Source organism: Acanthochromis polyacanthus, chromosome 10 (assembly GCF_021347895.1).
Source record: "Acanthochromis polyacanthus isolate Apoly-LR-REF ecotype Palm Island chromosome 10, KAUST_Apoly_ChrSc, whole genome shotgun sequence".
NCBI lineage: Eukaryota > Metazoa > Chordata > Actinopteri > Pomacentridae > Acanthochromis > Acanthochromis polyacanthus.
This window is the reverse complement of record NC_067122.1, coordinates 29038370-29054327: the sequence shown is the minus strand read 5'-3', so window position 1 is coordinate 29054327 and position 15958 is coordinate 29038370. Positions and strand designations below refer to the sequence as shown.

Below are 15958 nucleotides of genomic sequence, written 5' to 3'. Positions count from 1 at the left end.
GATGTATCTTGCATACATTTTTATTAAAAGTGAAAAAAATAGTGTTTTTATGTTCTTTATGATCATGTCTTTACAAATTCCAATATTATTTATTATGGAAACAATCACTAATTCATAAAAAATGACTGGATATCACTAAAATGTCAACTAAATAACCGTTCGAATTTCATAACAACCACCTTCTAATTACGTAGCTAAACAATAAAACAAGCTTATTCAAAAACTGTTTTAATTGTGTTCTTCTTATTAAGTTGAGATGATCATGACAGATATTTCATTTTTGGAAATATATCAAATTTTTCATGGAAAATAACAAACTGTATCTGTGTCTGAAAATAACTTTCAACTAAGTTACCCATTACAAAAACAGTTCTGAAGGAAGTGTGTTCATTCCAGATCACCTGACCTGCACCACATGATGTCATTTCCTCCTGAAGAAAAGACTGGCCAGACTCCTAGGCTTTCTGAGTTATTTAATATAAAGTAGTCAACAGGTTTACTGCAATATCTTTACAAATAACTTTCAATTTCAATTTCACTCAATTGTATATATAGTATTTAGAAGACTCTTTCTGTAAAAATGTCATGTGGTGTTTGGTTATAGGCAGCCATGTTGATTTTAGACCTGAAAACAGCAAAAATGTCAACTATGATACAAAAAGCCCTGGGGCCTATTTCACGAAGCAGGTTTAGGGAAAACTCTGAGTTTGTTAACCCTGAAATGAGGGAAACTCAGAGTTTTCCATTTCACGAAGCGAGGTAACTCTAACCAGAGAATGCGGGGTAACTCTAGCCTGTTTCACAAAGAGGGGTAACTTCAACTCTCGGTCAGTTACCGCAGTAACAGACTCTATGACTCTAACCTGCTCGCCAGCAGGTTTATCTGAGAAAACCTCGAGTTTCTCTCCGTCTCCGCCCTCTTTCAGCCACACACGCTGTTTCATTTTCTCATTCATTCAGTCAGTAAGCGAGCGAGTTTTGGCGTAGAACAGCTTTTATTAACGATCCAGTGGATAAAGGAGCAGCATTACTGCACAGATAATTAAATATTCATCGGTAGATTGTTATCAGACCGAGCATAAATGTTCTCGCATTTCCGGACAATTATCGGTTTGAGCGGTACCGTTTCGTAATCGTTTCAAGTCCATAATCTACATAAACAACCTAATCCGTCCTTACATTTACATTACCAGCCGCAGTCATGCTCTCACATCCAGCAGATATTGTGTGTTGCGCTGTGGTTCTTTGCAAATGGAAGTTTTTATATGATGTCGGAGATGCAGAACACTACAGTAAGGCAACTGTATGCAGGACAGTCAGAAAAGTTTTCCTGGCTCTGAAATGACTTTTACTCATCATTGTGCATGGGATTGCAGGTGAATGATGTAGAGATCTGTTAAATTCATTTTAAATCATATTCTGTTAATGACATTGTGCTGCAACCTCAGACTGGGATTAGTCATTTTAATTTCTTTTAGGATTTCCCAGTGTGATTGGCTGCATAGATGCACACACATCCCCATCACAGCTCCCTCACATCATGAACAGGAAGTCCATTCACAGCATAAATGTGCAGGTAGGCTACAGGTAGACTGACTACTGTTTCTAAATGTTAAAGACTGCATCATAGTTCAACATCTGTCATTCTCTGCACTGTCCAGATCATATGTGATGCTGCATACATCATTTCTAATGTGGAGGCCACGTGACCTGGGTCTGTTCATGACTCCAGGATTTATGGAGAGTCTAACCTGAGCAACAGACTGCAGCGTGGTCAGCAGCCTAAAGATTTTCACAATAGAATTCTCTTGTCTCCCTCCTTTAATATATTCTGATGTATCCACTATACATTACAGGAGAGTTTGATGGCCTTCTGCTGGTTGACAGGGGTTACCATGCCAACTCAGGCTGATGACCTCATGCCCTGACCCTGAACCAGGCGCCCAACAGAACTTCAACTGGACTCACTGCAGGACCAGAGCCTGGGTGGAGGTGACCATAGGCCTGCTGAAAGCCCGTTTCCAGAGCCTACATCTCCTCAGGGTGACCCCTGAGAGGACCTGTGATATTACTGTGGCATGTGTTGTTCTTCATAATATTACCACTATTAGAGGAGAGCAACACCCTGCCCTACAAACTGAAGACCCAGATGATGACCCCATCCACCTGCAGCTATGCAGGACAGCAGAGCAGTCAGAGACACCGTATGCAATAATCACTTTAGAGTTTAAGTCACCATCATCACCACCACAGCAAATAAAGACATGATACACATTTCATTTGGTCTTCTTTATTTCCTACAAATTAAACAGATAGTTCAGTTCATGTTCCAATAGTTAACATAATTCACCTGTGACCATCACCCACCTCTAACTTGTGCTCCAGTATTTCAATTTCCAGATCTGCCCTCCTAATCTGTTTTTTGGATTTTTCTCAGCAAATGCAGTTTGTAAATCCGTTTTACTAATAACTGGGAATACATAGAGGACATTCAATTATACAGTTGCACATGAATCCCACGGAATGAACCTCTGGTGTTTCCTGAACATCCATCTCACTGTGTCAGTCTGTGCAGTGGAAGTTGAGGGACCATTCTGCTGCTGTCCAGCCATGCTCTGTTAAAAAGGATGAGAATGTGCAATACTTCAGTGTAGGCTAAATGTCACACTCTATATTCCACCCAAAATCTGAATGAGAAGAGAACTATCAGTAACATACCTCTGTATGCCTTTCTGGATCCCCCTCTGTAAAGGCAGCAGACACAGTTTCATCCTCTTCATCCTAGATCAGTGGCATGTTTCAGTACACTTAAACTACCATTTGGATCAATCTTTGGAGTGTTGACTACTTACAATTACAAGATATCTATATCTATATCTATATCTATATCTATATCTATATATATCTATATATATATATATATATATATATATATATATATATATGCATCCATGACATTTTATACCACCGTTTTACAGGCATCTGCTTTCTTTCTGTTGGCTGAGCAGAAGTCTATGTTAATTTAAATAGGCTCAGTTATTTAACAGGACATGATATGGATGCAGACATTTAGGCTATGTGTGGATAAAACAACTGCACAGTCAAACAGTCACTTAATATTTAGGCTACTTTACAATGTAAAACATGATCAACATGAAGTACCTCCATGAGATAATGCCTAGGTCTGACCTGTTTGAACAATGTTTTTATATTTCATCTTAAGCTGCTGCCCCGTCGGGATTTCACCTAAATAAAATAACTTACTAGGCTGCCATTCAGACAGTTATTCCCTGTAATATTACTACGATTACAAAGGACTACATTTAAACTTATGCATTGATCCGGGCAGCAGTGTTCTCCACGCCGTCTCGCTCTCTTTTGCAGCTGCAGCGGTGTTGCACTTCTTTCTAAAAATGTGTTCAAACTCGCCATATGAGCGCGTTAAAAACTTCCCGTTCAAAAACGCAACCTTTCGCTTCCCCGTTTCCATGGTGACTCGTCGAATCGGCGTTCCATTGATGCTGTCTTTTCAGAGTTGCGGTGCACGCGCGTAACTCCGGGTCAAACTACTCCGAGTTGATTAACCCAACTCAAATCAGCCGTTGTGAAACCGAAAACTCAGAGTTTTCTATCTCAGAGTAGATCAACTCAGAGTTGTGGAAGAAACTCAGAGTTTGTAAAACCTGCTTCGTGAAATAGGCCCCTGCAATTATATATTGACCTATTTATTTTTTCATTATATATTCAAGAAATGTCACAAAATTGAAGAGCTAACCGACATCCCAGCTCTGGTCAAGATGCGCTGCTCTCTAGAAAGAAGAGAAGCGAATCCAGGATCAATAATCATTGGTAACGATCAGTTCCACATCATGAGGCTGTGCAAAAACAAGCCGTGATCAAATATCACTGCAACACAGACAGACTTTATCACTGTGCCTTGATTAACTTCCTGGAAGCTTCTAATAAAAAATCAGCAGCAAGCTAAAGATTAACAGATTTTAGGGTACCTCCAAGGATCTAAATGTGAGAACATTTTTGGAGCTAATTCCTGATTTTATGGTTATTTTTTTGATTAGACTGAAAGAAACCAATTAAGATTTTTAATTGCAAACAAATGGAATACAATTTTTAGTGCTTGTTTTTCCTTAGCAGCATGAGCACAACGCTGTTTATAGAAGTTGGTCTATTCTAAAACCACCTCTAACAGCTTTAAGGGTCAAAAGGTCAAGAGTCCCCTTTGACCTCCAGTGTCACCAAAATACAGCCTGGAGGCAGATGAGCCGGAGTTTTTCAGGGATGCAAGGGGGTCATTGTGTTTCCTGCCGGAGGAGTAGCGTGTTTTCCATAAAAGTGAACAACAAATGGATAACAGAGGCGTAATGAGGAGTGATCTCAAAAAGATGCTGTTGCTGCAAAGCTGTTACACATTTCCTAACGCTGGGGATGCGGCCAACGAGAGGAAAAAAGAGAAAACATTCACAATGAGACACAGTGTCTCCGAGAGCACGCAGTGGCCAAAATTTCAAAGGTCTGGCTGGTGAGCGAGGGGTCCGCCCAGCTCCAGCGCAGGTTGCCTCGGGCTGGCAGGTTGCTCCACTGCAGCGTGTTTGCATGTGAGGGGAGTTTTTCCTCCAGAGTGGGCAGGGCCGCCGGTGCTAACATATGTAAGCTCCACGGGGGTCTGTGACGGCGCACACCGGCTATCCGGACAATGCATCCATCATTAACCTCCCCGCATCTCGCCGCATTTCACTCCTTCTCCTCCTTTGTCTGGTTATCTTCATCCCCCTGCTGTCCATCTCCCCCGTCCTCCTCCCTGCGTTTCTCTTTCCTCTCCCCCTGTGGCCTGCTTTTCATCTCACCCGCTCTCTCTCTCCCTCCCTGCCCTTCACCACGTCTCTCCCCCCCTTCTCTTCACCCTCTCCCTGGATCCGCTTTCCACCACCACCTCCCCCAACTCTCTCCCTCACAACCCTCCCCCCTCCGCCGCCTCCTCCTCTTCTCTGTCCTCCGTTCAATCCCCCCTTTTCCTCCCCCGTCTCTCCTGCCATCTTGCAGGCCAGTGGAGCCAGACTGCAGGCGTTCAGGGAGTCACTGGACCTGCTGGGCAGCGGGTGACACAGATTTCCGGTGTGTGTGTGTGTGTGTGTGTGTGTGTGTGTGTGTGTGTGTGTGTGTGTGTGTGTGTGTGTGTGTGTGTGTGTGCGTGTGTGACGAGACCGTGGAGGGGAGGGGGTGGAGGTGGTGGTGGAGGGGGGGATTAAGCTCCAAATCACTAGAAAGGCACTGAAGAGAGAGAGAGAGAGAGAGGGAGAGAGGAGAGGGGAAAAAAAGCTGCAGATCCAAGAATTTGAAATTCCCCCTTTGTCTGGGAGATGAAGAAACACTAGACTGTGGACTCAAACTAAAAGACTGTGTGTTTCTCATTCAGTGGGAGCGTTGTAATAGCATGATGTTGGAGCTCGCTGCTTTTCTCCATGAGTTGGCAGTGTCCTGCGTTGGCTGGCGTGCAGTGCTTTCTCTCTCTCTCTCTCTCTCTCTCTCTGCCTGCTTGACAAACACACACACACGCACACACGCAACCCCCCCCCACCCCCACCCCCACAGATGCACACACACGCACGCACACACACAGTCCCTCCGCGATCCCCCCTGACTGAAGGCTCACAGGAAGTGCAGCCGTGGCCCAATTATAGCGTGACACCTCGGGCCGGCCGTTGCCATGGTTACGTCTTCCCTGCGGTCCCCTGGAGTGTGGCGCCGAGGAAGAAGGTCTTATCACATCAGCCATCGTTACGGCAACAAGCAGGAGGGAAAAGAGAGAGAGAGAGAGAGAGAGAGAGAGAGAGAGAGAAAGAAAGAAAGAAAAAAAACCCACCCTGTAGCCTCAGTCCAGCTGGCTGAGTGTTTTTAAAAAAAATCTGCATGTGATACACACACTCCTCGTCTAACGCAAAATCGCATCAGGAGCGTTGTCTGTGAATGTGTGCTGCGTGTCGGGTTAGGTGTGCTCGAGTGCGCGCAGCGGACTTGCCAAGGCAGCGTGTAGGTGTGTTTGTGTGTGTGCGTCTGCGGGGTTGCGATAAGGCTCTCAGCCACACCATTAGGTGACTCATAATCCACACAAACTCGCACACACATGAACACACGTGTGCGCACGGCATCAAAGACACACACGTCCAATTAAAAACGAACACACACACACACACACACACACACACATAGAGACGTGGCATAAACCTTGTAGACAAGTGCACATGGCAAGTTTCTTTTATTTCAAAAGGGCAAACAGAGCTATACAGTACAAGTTGCACATGAAATAATTTAGCCGAGGCTGAACTCATCCGTTTCTTACTGATGCAGTGACGTCAGAACAACAGAAACCAAAACTCCCCATCAGAAACAAAAACATTTGGCTCCTTCTTATGTTGAAGCACAATACATCCAAACTGGAAAGCAATGTAAAAAAAAAACAAAACAAAAAGACATAATGTTTTCCAGATATTTACAGTGTATTTACAGCATTTTTGTCGTCATCTAAATATTGACACACATTGGTATCCTTCTTTCTCTCCTCTCCAATTCTCTGATTGTCAAAAGAAAGGATGGGAACGAGTGTGGACATTCTTAAACGGAGCTGCAGCTCCTCGCTAAACCCCACATCTGAAGATCTCTGAACCACAGTCCGAGAATGTTAACATGGTGTCCTGTGTGTTTTCATTGAACTGCAGCTCCTCAACAATCATCCAACCAGGATCCTCTGACAAATGCTGCCACCACAAGCATTACTATCCATCCAAGGCTCCATTGCTTCTCTCCTGTGCCAGACCCAAAGTAAAGTCGGATCCCCTTAGATCAAACCCAGACACTCTGCTCTCAAACCCGGGCCCTCCAGGCTTCCTCTTCAGCTCCTCACACTTCCTGTATTTACAGATCTGGTGTCCCCTCTTGCGATTGCGGCAGCTGCTGCACTGTTCGCAGTTCGTCTGACGTCGGCACGGTATGCACTCCCCGCACCTCTTCCTCTTCCTTCTCCCTCCGCTGCCTCCACCCAGAGAGCTGGGAGAGTAGCCCTCGGCCACCAGCCCCTCGATGCCCTCAGCTCCCATGGCCGTGCTCCTCCAGTGGCCTCCCCCCATCTGGAAGCCTGCCAGGGGGAACAGAGCGGGGCTAAAGGGGAACCAGGCACCCAGGAAGGGTTGGAAGTCAGTGCCACATCCGGAGGAGTCCTCTTCCTCCTCCTCGGGCCCTGATCCGCCTCCCTCACCGTCTCCCTTTGCCCCCTTCGCCTCTGTAGCCTCCCTCTTAGCCGGCTGGCTGCTCTGTGCTCCCAGGCCGGTCTGCTCTGTGGTGGCCGGTGTGAGGGCCAGCAGCCCGGCACGCATCAACAGCTCAGCGGCGTGGGCCAGGTGGAGCCCGCTGGGCGACTCAAACATGTCGGGCCAGGAAGGGGCCCGGCGAGGCTTAGTGTGGCCAGGCTGGGCGGCCCGCTGCTGTTCCGGGGAGGGCTGGATCAGGCCTTTCACATCCACGGCCGGGGAAGGGGTGGAGATGTAATGGGAGAGGCTGTAGGGGTGGCTGGAGCGCTTCAGGCTCGGTCTCAGAGGCTCATTGGGGATTTTAGTGCTGCTGTGGGCCTGATCTGGGGAGGAAGGGCCGGCGATGTCTACCGCGGTGGACATAGCAGTGGCTGTGTTCGGGGGTGTCTGTCCTTGTGAGTGTGAGTGTGTGGGAGGAGAGGTGAGGGAGAAGGGGATTGAAGCCGATGCGGGGTTGACAACCGTCCTGCTGTTACTTCAGCCAAAATGGCAAGCCTTGGCCTGTGTCCCTATTCCCATTCTCTGCAGCAGCCTCAGAGTCCTGGAGAGCTAGAAATGAATAGGGGATGAAGAGAGGAAGGTTAAGAATAGAAATGTTGGAGAGACAAATACAGAAAGAGAGTAAACAGGGAAGATAAGACTGCAAGATATTTCCTTAGCCGAAGCTACCAAACAGTGTCAGAGAAGCAGAGAGCACAGAATCTGAGTTAAAACACAAAAAACATATATGTATATACATTCAGAAATAAAACCACTCCAACAGAGGTGAGCACAGCCTTGTATGTGACAGTACATGCCCTGCCAATGATTTCCGCATACAGGAGGCAGTATCCCTTTAAGAATTTCACGGTATATCAATGCAATCAATAACAGAGCGACAACAATATGCAAAGATATGCGCATATGCGCAGGTCAAATGTGGAGCGCGCTTTTCAAATACATTTTGACGACTGCTGTTATGTGTGCCAGCCAAAGCTTAAGCTCACCAGAGAAACACTAAATTAGGGACCGTAAAAAAACAGGCTGTCTTTTGTCTGGTATCGACGACGAGGAGCGAGGTGCGCAACGATGCGGTTGCTGTGGATAAAAAAAGACCAGGCTATATTCATGTCCACATTTGTAGAAAACTATTCCACCGATTAAACGCGGGACACATATGTTATTACGGGATCGCTGTATAAAGCTTGTGGCGGGTCGATCTGGGAGTCAGATCGATCGTTTCAGCGTGATTAAGGTTACCTAAGAAGACGGTGCTCGACCGACGCCACGGCGAGCTGACCACAGTCCGAGTGGTCGCTGCGACACGGCGCAGCGCGCAGGAAAAGGCGACAAAACAAACCAGCGAAAATCAGCAGCAAGTGTCGAGAAAACGTCCCCGCTTACCTTCCAAATACAACCCGAACTCTCCTGTCAAAGATATGATGAAGTCATGAACTAATGGCGAGGTGATCGTAGCGTACACGGACGGCGGAGCTGCCGATTCCTCCTCCACCTCTCCGTCCCGGAGGGTCTGCAAACACTCTGCACGGAATTTGGGGGCGTCGCTCAAAATGCGAACTGGACTCTGCAGACGAGGCTGTGGTCAGAGCGACCCCATAATATCCACAGGATCGGCTCCACATACACAACAGCTGACAGAATAAACACCATATAAACACATGCAGCAGCCCGAAACATCAAATACATGCAGTCAGTCACTTAGCATTGGCGTTAGAGTTAAACCAAGAAACACATATTATTACTATTACTATTATTATTATTATCATTAATTATAATATTAGACACACCATTTTTACATTTAACAGCAAAGCAAAAAAAACTATTCACCAAAAAGAATACTATAAAGAGAAAAAATGTCGTTAATTATTATTTATTGCAATTAAATAACACAACAGTGAAGACTGACTTCATGTCAACATAATATTCCAATTTAGTATTTATTTATTAGTAATTTCTGTTCAATAAATGACAGTATCTAAGCTTTGTGTTGAAAAATGGGCTCTTTGCTGTATGAAAACAGTTATGCAACTTTACAATGTAATTGGTGAACATCTTCGTACAATTAGAAGTACTTAATGTTCTAACATTATTTTATAGCAAATATAACACAAACAAACACAAATTAGTGACATTTTGATTTCAATAGTCAATAGTTGAAATGAGTAGATGAAAATTATTCAAAAGAATGACTAGTCTTTGTGCAAATGTTGCTGTATTTTTAGCAGCTATTGTGTGCTACTATATTTAAACAGAATATCTCCCATCCTAATGTTTTTGTAGTTTCAGCAGGCAACATGTGTTAACATATTTAAAATGATTGGCTTTCATGCTAATCTTGCTATAGTTTTAGCACTCACCCATATTTAGAATAATTAGCCTTCATGCTAATATTGCTGTAGTTTGCTGTAGCAGTCACTGTGTGTTAACATACTTAAAATATTTGTCCCTTATGCTAATGTTGATGGAGTTTTAACCATCCTAGCATATTAGCACATTTAATAGCACATTTGTTAGCACATTTTTGTAGTAATTTTTGTAGCTGTCATCGTGTTAGCATATATAAAATGATTAGCTTTCATGGTAATTGTAAATGGTAGTTGCTATAATTTTAGTAGTCTCTGTGTTAACATATTTAAAATGTTTATCCCTTATGTTAACATTGTTATAGTTTTAGCAGTTACCCACATTGAATACAACTAGCCTTCATGCTAATGTTGCTGCACTTTTAGCCGTCTTAGCATGTTAGCACATTTTAAATTATTAGCTGTCATACTAATGTATTTATAGTTTTAGCTGTCATCGTATGTTAGCATATTTAAAATAACTGTCCTTCATACTAATGCTGCTGTAGTTTAAGCTATCACTCTGTTTTAGCAAATTTAAAATGAGTAGCCTGAATGCAAATGCTGCTGTAATTTTAGCTTAGCATATTCAAAATGATAAGCCATCATGCTAATGTGGCCTTAGTTTTAGCAGACACCTGCATTTAAAATGATTAGCCTCCATGCTAATGCCGGTGTAATTTTAGTAGTCTGTGTGTGCTAACAGACTCAAAACTACTGGCCTTCATGCTAATGTTATGAAAAAGCTGTCATTTTCTTTGTTATTATATTTAAAATGACCACCCTTCACGCTAATGTTGCTTTACGTTTAGCAGTCAGTGGGTTTTTCTATTTACAATTACTAACCGTCCTCCTTATGTTGTTGTAGTTTTAGTAGTTTGTTTTATAACATACTTAAAATGATTAGCCTTCATGGCAATGTTGCTGTATTTTTCAATAGCCTGTATGGTAGCATTTAAACAACCAAGACTTTCTGCTAATATTACTGTAGTTTAAAGCAGTCCCCCATGTTTAAACTGGTTAGCCTTCATGCTAATGTTATTGTAGTCTTTAGCAGTCCCCCATGCCTAAACTGCCTAGCCTCCATGCTAATGATATTGTAGTTTTTTTTCAGTCCCCCATGTTTAAATTGCCTAGCCTTCATGCTAATGTTGTGGTAGTCTTTAGGAGCCCCCCCCCCCGCCCCCCCATGTTTCCAGTGCCTAGCCTTCATGATAATTTTATTGTAGTTTTTTCAGCCCTCCATGTTTAAACCAACTGCCTTCATGCTAATATTATTGTAGTTTTTTTCAGTCCTCTATATTTAAACTACCTAGCCTTCATGCTAATGTTATTGTAGTTTTTAGCCTCCATGTTTAAACTACCTAGCCTTCATGCTAATGTTATTGTAGTTTTTAGCCTCCATGTTTAAACTACCTAGCCTTCATGCTAATGTTATTGTAGCTTTTTTAGCCTCCATGTTTAAACTGCCTAGTCTTCATGCTAATGTTATTGTAGTTTTTTTAGCCCTCCATGTTTAAACTAAGTAGCCTTCATGCTAATATTATTGTAGTTTATTTTTTAGCCCTCCAGGTTTAAACTACCTAGCTTTCATGCGAATATTATTGTAGTTTTTTTTTAGGCCTCCATGTTTAAACTACCTAGCCTTCATGCTAATATTATTGTAGGTTTTTCAGTTCTCCATGTTTAAACTGTAAGCATGAAGACTAAACTACCCAGCCTTCATGCTAACGCTGCTGCAGTTTTCCAAACAGCAGATCCTCCTCCTCTCTGTGGAGCTGTCTGCTAAAGGTGACTCCTCACTCAGGGATGGCTGAGTCCACTCCACCTCTTCTCGTAGCCCTCCCTTGCATCTGGCACGCGGCCAAATACCTCGTGCGTGTGTGTGTGCGCGTACCCATCCGTCCGTGTGTGTGTGTGTGTGTGTGTGTGTCTGTGTGTGTGTGTGTGTGTGTGTGTCTGTGTCTGTGTGCGTGTCACTATGGGAGCAGGGGCCCACCACACTACACACCGTCTGGCTGTCCGGGGCTATCCGTGCAAACACAGCGTCTTCTAGCGGCCGCCGCAGGTACTGCAGCGTCTTAAAATGGCCACTGGTGCTGGTGGACACTACCCTGCAGCAGCAGCAGCAGCAGCAGCAGCAGCAGCAGCAGCAGCAGCAGCAGCAGCAGCAGCAGCAGCAGCAGCAGCAGCAGCAGCAGCAGCAGCAGCAGCAGCAACAACACACTCAGTGAACTGGCCTGATGTGATCCCGCTGCAGTCACCACCAGCCCTGTTTACTCATTACCCCACTGTTAATCCATAAACACACCGCTCTGTTCCACGCACACAGGTGAAGTTAAAAAACAAACGTATAGTTTGACCCCGGCGAGAAACTCCAAAAAAAACACAAATCTGATCACTCAAGTTTTATTCACAATATACAGAACAATGAATCGACAAACCAGACGCATGGCAGCCAGTAGAAAATAAATTTGATGAAAAAGCTCTGAGCACTTTACAGATAATACAACAGTTTCCTCAGAAAGCAGGTTACAAACAGCTCATTAATTCATTTAAGACAAACTTCTATCAGCAAAACAAAGCCAAGTGTGTAACATTCGCATGGGTTTGGTGTTTGTTCAGACTCTGGGCTGTAGATTTGAAGATAAGGCCTACGCTGAATTCAAATACTGCACCGAGGGCCGGTGTCATGTTTCCACCACCTGCTCCACACCTACAGGAGCCAATAAGGCGAGGGGGGGGCCTCACAGGTGACACCAGACATGAAGGCACGATGCCCGCATGGGAGGAATATTTTATTTATACCAGGTCCGGTGAGAATTTTAAACAAACTCTGCATCAGTAAAGTCATGATGCCTCCATGTCTGGCTCTGCTGACTGTCAAAGTCCCCTCCTTATCTGTCCTGAAGTGACCTTTGATGTTAGTTTGAAGACAGCGTTACGATCGTACGAAATCAGAATACTTTAAGGGCTTCTGAGCTATGAAGTGCAACCATCGACGTGACACTGCAGTGATAATTAACGATGGGAGGAAACTGAGGAGTCGAGGAGGTCGGATCAGGCGTCCTTCTTCTTGATGATGAGCGGCCCGACGTTGTCCCCGGTTTCCTCGTTGTGCTTGGCGTGAGCGCCGTCGCAGTACGGGAACTGTAGGGAGGACACACGGCGTCAGAAAAACAAAATGTGCCCTTATCAAGTTTCAGCACTTTGTACTGTATGATATGAGGTAGTTGCAGTTGGCCAATCAGGATTTAAAGCAAACAGAAAGCACATGGAAGGGGAATAAGACTGATCTTCAAGAGCTGGATTGAATAAAATCAAGGGTTATAGATCAAAACTAGATATCAGCATCTGCTCTTTTAGAGGAATCGTGCATATTTTGTCTTTAAAGTTGCACAATTAGTGGCTAAATATGCATATTAAAGTCCAAACTTTCCTGCTCCATGTCAACAAAAAGGCTGTCAGAATGTATAAATTCTGCATTCAGCCTCGAAATTGGATTCTCATACTTTGTTTCCAGGCAAGTCTCCTGATCACCAGAGTTGTTCTGAATTTTGTCTCAGATCATGATTTTACCCCACTTTTTCTCCTTTCTGTGTCCGTGAGGTAACTTTTCCCACTTTGTTTATGCATCCTGTGGAGCTCTAGAGCCACTCAGGTGCATGTCGGGTCGCTCATTCTCAAATATAACCTCCAAACTCAATTTAACTGCTGCCCACTGGGTTAAATTGAGATTGTAACTGAAGCCAGAGCTCAGGGTCAGCGAGTGTTTCCTCTGATATGCAGGGATGGGATCAGCGAGTTTTGATTCCAGCGGAAAGTTGTTGATGGGGGGGGGGGGGGGGGGGGGGATGTGTGCGGCGGCAGCACAGCGACTTCCAATCGCTGGGCCGTTTACAATCGTCGTTAACAAGCTATCGTTAACGCCGTTACCATCTCGCGGGAGTATCAGCGACAATAAAGTGTTCAAACTTCAAATGAAATCGGCGGATCCGCGGAAAATTCCCATCCCTGGACTCTACACTTCATGGTGATTCGATTACAGTACTGTACATGACTGCTCTCACTGAGTGGCAGCTAGCATTCAGCACGGTGGATATTAGCAGCCGTTCGATATTACGACTCGCTGACCATAAGCATACCTCACCCCCCAAAAAAATTTTCTCCTCGAATTTAGACGATTCACAAGAATGACCCTGGCAATGATAAAATCCGCGGATCCGCGGAAAATTCTCATCCCTGGATATGTTCAGCAGAGCTCCGTGGAGGGAAACTTTCAATGCATGTTGCACCTCGGACTGCGAGTCAATCAGGGATACCGAGAACATCACCTGCCTTGACTCCACTGAAGAGTCAAAGTCTGTCCTGTACATGTAGAAAGCTTGGGGGAGTTTTGTCTGACCTTCTTTGACTTCCAGCAGCGGCAATACACAGCCTTGGTGCCGATGTCCTCCATGTCGAAGCTGTGGACCACTTTAGGACTGTCTTTGCTGATGGATGCGTTCACCTGGCCCTTTTTACAGCCCCTCCTGCTCAGGTAGTGGCTGACTAGGAAACCTCCAACGGCTGCGACCACGGCCACTGGCACGGCGACCACGAAATGCTCTGGAGAGACACGGTGAGCAAACAGAGCCAGGAAAGTCAGTCTGCAAAAAAAAAAGGTCATTCTGGGCAAACTGGAAACGTTTTATGTCACCCAGCTGCACATTTAAATACCATCTGAATGCAACATTTATCAGAGTGGAGTTAAACTATTATTGTGTGTCTTTGCTACATGGTTACAACATGTTGGCATGCTTCCCACTAAAACCCGACTGTCGTTACATAACATCAATCTGTGATATTAACTGTTTCATGAGGTGACAAATGTACATTTAATTCTACATTCTAAGCTTTCTGATGCCTCACTTTGTTCAGTAAACTGACATCCTGCACTAAATAAAAATCACACTTTTTATTTTCCAAGGCAGCTACAACTAACTACTATTTCCATTAACTATTATATATTGAACGACCACTTCTTTGGTCAATAAAACACCAGAAAATGCAAGATTACATCCTCAAGCGCCCTGTTTTTAAGAGTATTCTTTTACTAATGTCTTATTGTTGCAGCATTTTGCACATATTGCATGAGCATGCGTACTAAAAAGATACTCAGTTTACTATCATAGGAAAGAGTCAAGCGAATATTCACATTTTAGGAGCTGCCTCCTTAAAAAAAATCTACTCATACTGATAAACCAATTATCAAAACAGCTGTAAACTAATTGGTTAATTGTTGCAGCTCTGTCTCAAAGAGGAGGGTTTTGTAATGAACAAAGCATGACTATTACATACAGAGGGAAATGTTAAACTGACAGGTATGTGCAGGGGCTTTTCAGTCTGAGCATGACTCGTGAAATTGGTCTTTTTTTTCTTCTTTTTTTGCAAACACCAGAGAGGGAGGATTATCCACTGAGAATCACATGATGTGGAGTTTGAGACTTGAGGAACACGGAGGCCCTGCTGTCAGTCTGGATCAGCTGATTAGTTGCTTCGCTGGAGCAGCTAGAGGCCGCGACACATGAAGACACCGCTACGGTAGATGCTGGGATCCCCTCCAAGTGTGGAGAGTCCAGACTGTCCGGCTAAAGTTGGAAACACAACCTGCGTCCAACTCGGCAGTTAGCTAGTAGCTACATGGCGGCTTGCCAGGCAGAAGAAGTAGCGGTTGATAATGCAGTGATTACGTAGCTATACTTTAGTTTTTAGAACTTCAAGCTTAACATACATGAAACGGCCTACATGCAACTACAATTTGTAGTCAGTTAGCTGACATGCTAAGTTTACATTAGCTACAAACAAAAACAAGTCATTTAATGCTAGCATGCTACTAACTAGCTTGCTTCGGTACTTTACCTTTCGTTAGCCTGAAACCCGAGCTGCTTAACGCGGGCATCGGTAAGGGAGGTAAACTTGGGGTTGTCATGTTTTTCCCTGGACGGTGCACTGTTTGCGGCTCAGCAACAACAAGGTCAATCCTCTGTCCGCTCCCGCAGCGCTGCGCTCCGTACATACGTCTCAGCAGCCAATCAGAGCTCAGGACGGAAACAAAGAGTGTCAGTTGTGGTGAGAGATAAACCCCATGTACTGACAGGTTCGTTTTAGCGCCGTTTGAAGATGGAACTGCTGCGATAATTTAGAGTTTTATCCACCAATTCCTTTTCTGTATAATTCATGTAAAACACTATCCTTTACGAGTATCTCCAGTCAATGTAAACGCAATTCTAATTTCTGTACACAGTAAACAGAGAC

General features: G+C 44.3%; 2 protein-coding genes across 2 annotated transcripts; both read right to left on the bottom strand.

Moving 5' to 3' along the window:
• Positions 1-6254: 6254 nt before the first annotated feature.
• On the bottom strand, positions 6255-8862 carry cxxc5b (CXXC finger protein 5b). Its single transcript, XM_022211819.2, has 2 exons — positions 8703-8862; positions 6255-7868 (listed from the first exon to the last, which is right to left on the bottom strand). Exon 2 carries the CDS (start codon positions 7680-7682, stop codon positions 6789-6791), a length of 894 nt encoding a protein of 297 aa, XP_022067511.1. The 5' UTR covers positions 7683-7868; positions 8703-8862; the 3' UTR covers positions 6255-6788.
• Positions 8863-12054: 3192 nt separating this feature from the next.
• zgc:110843 (uncharacterized protein LOC541492 homolog) lies at positions 12055-15734 on the bottom strand. Its single transcript, XM_022211815.1, has 3 exons — positions 15563-15734; positions 14067-14269; positions 12055-12811 (listed from the first exon to the last, which is right to left on the bottom strand). The coding sequence occupies exons 1-3, from the start codon at positions 15717-15719 to the stop codon at positions 12722-12724; spliced, it is 450 nt and encodes a 149-aa protein (XP_022067507.1). The 5' UTR covers positions 15720-15734; the 3' UTR covers positions 12055-12721.
• Between the last annotated feature and the right edge of the window lie 224 nt (positions 15735-15958).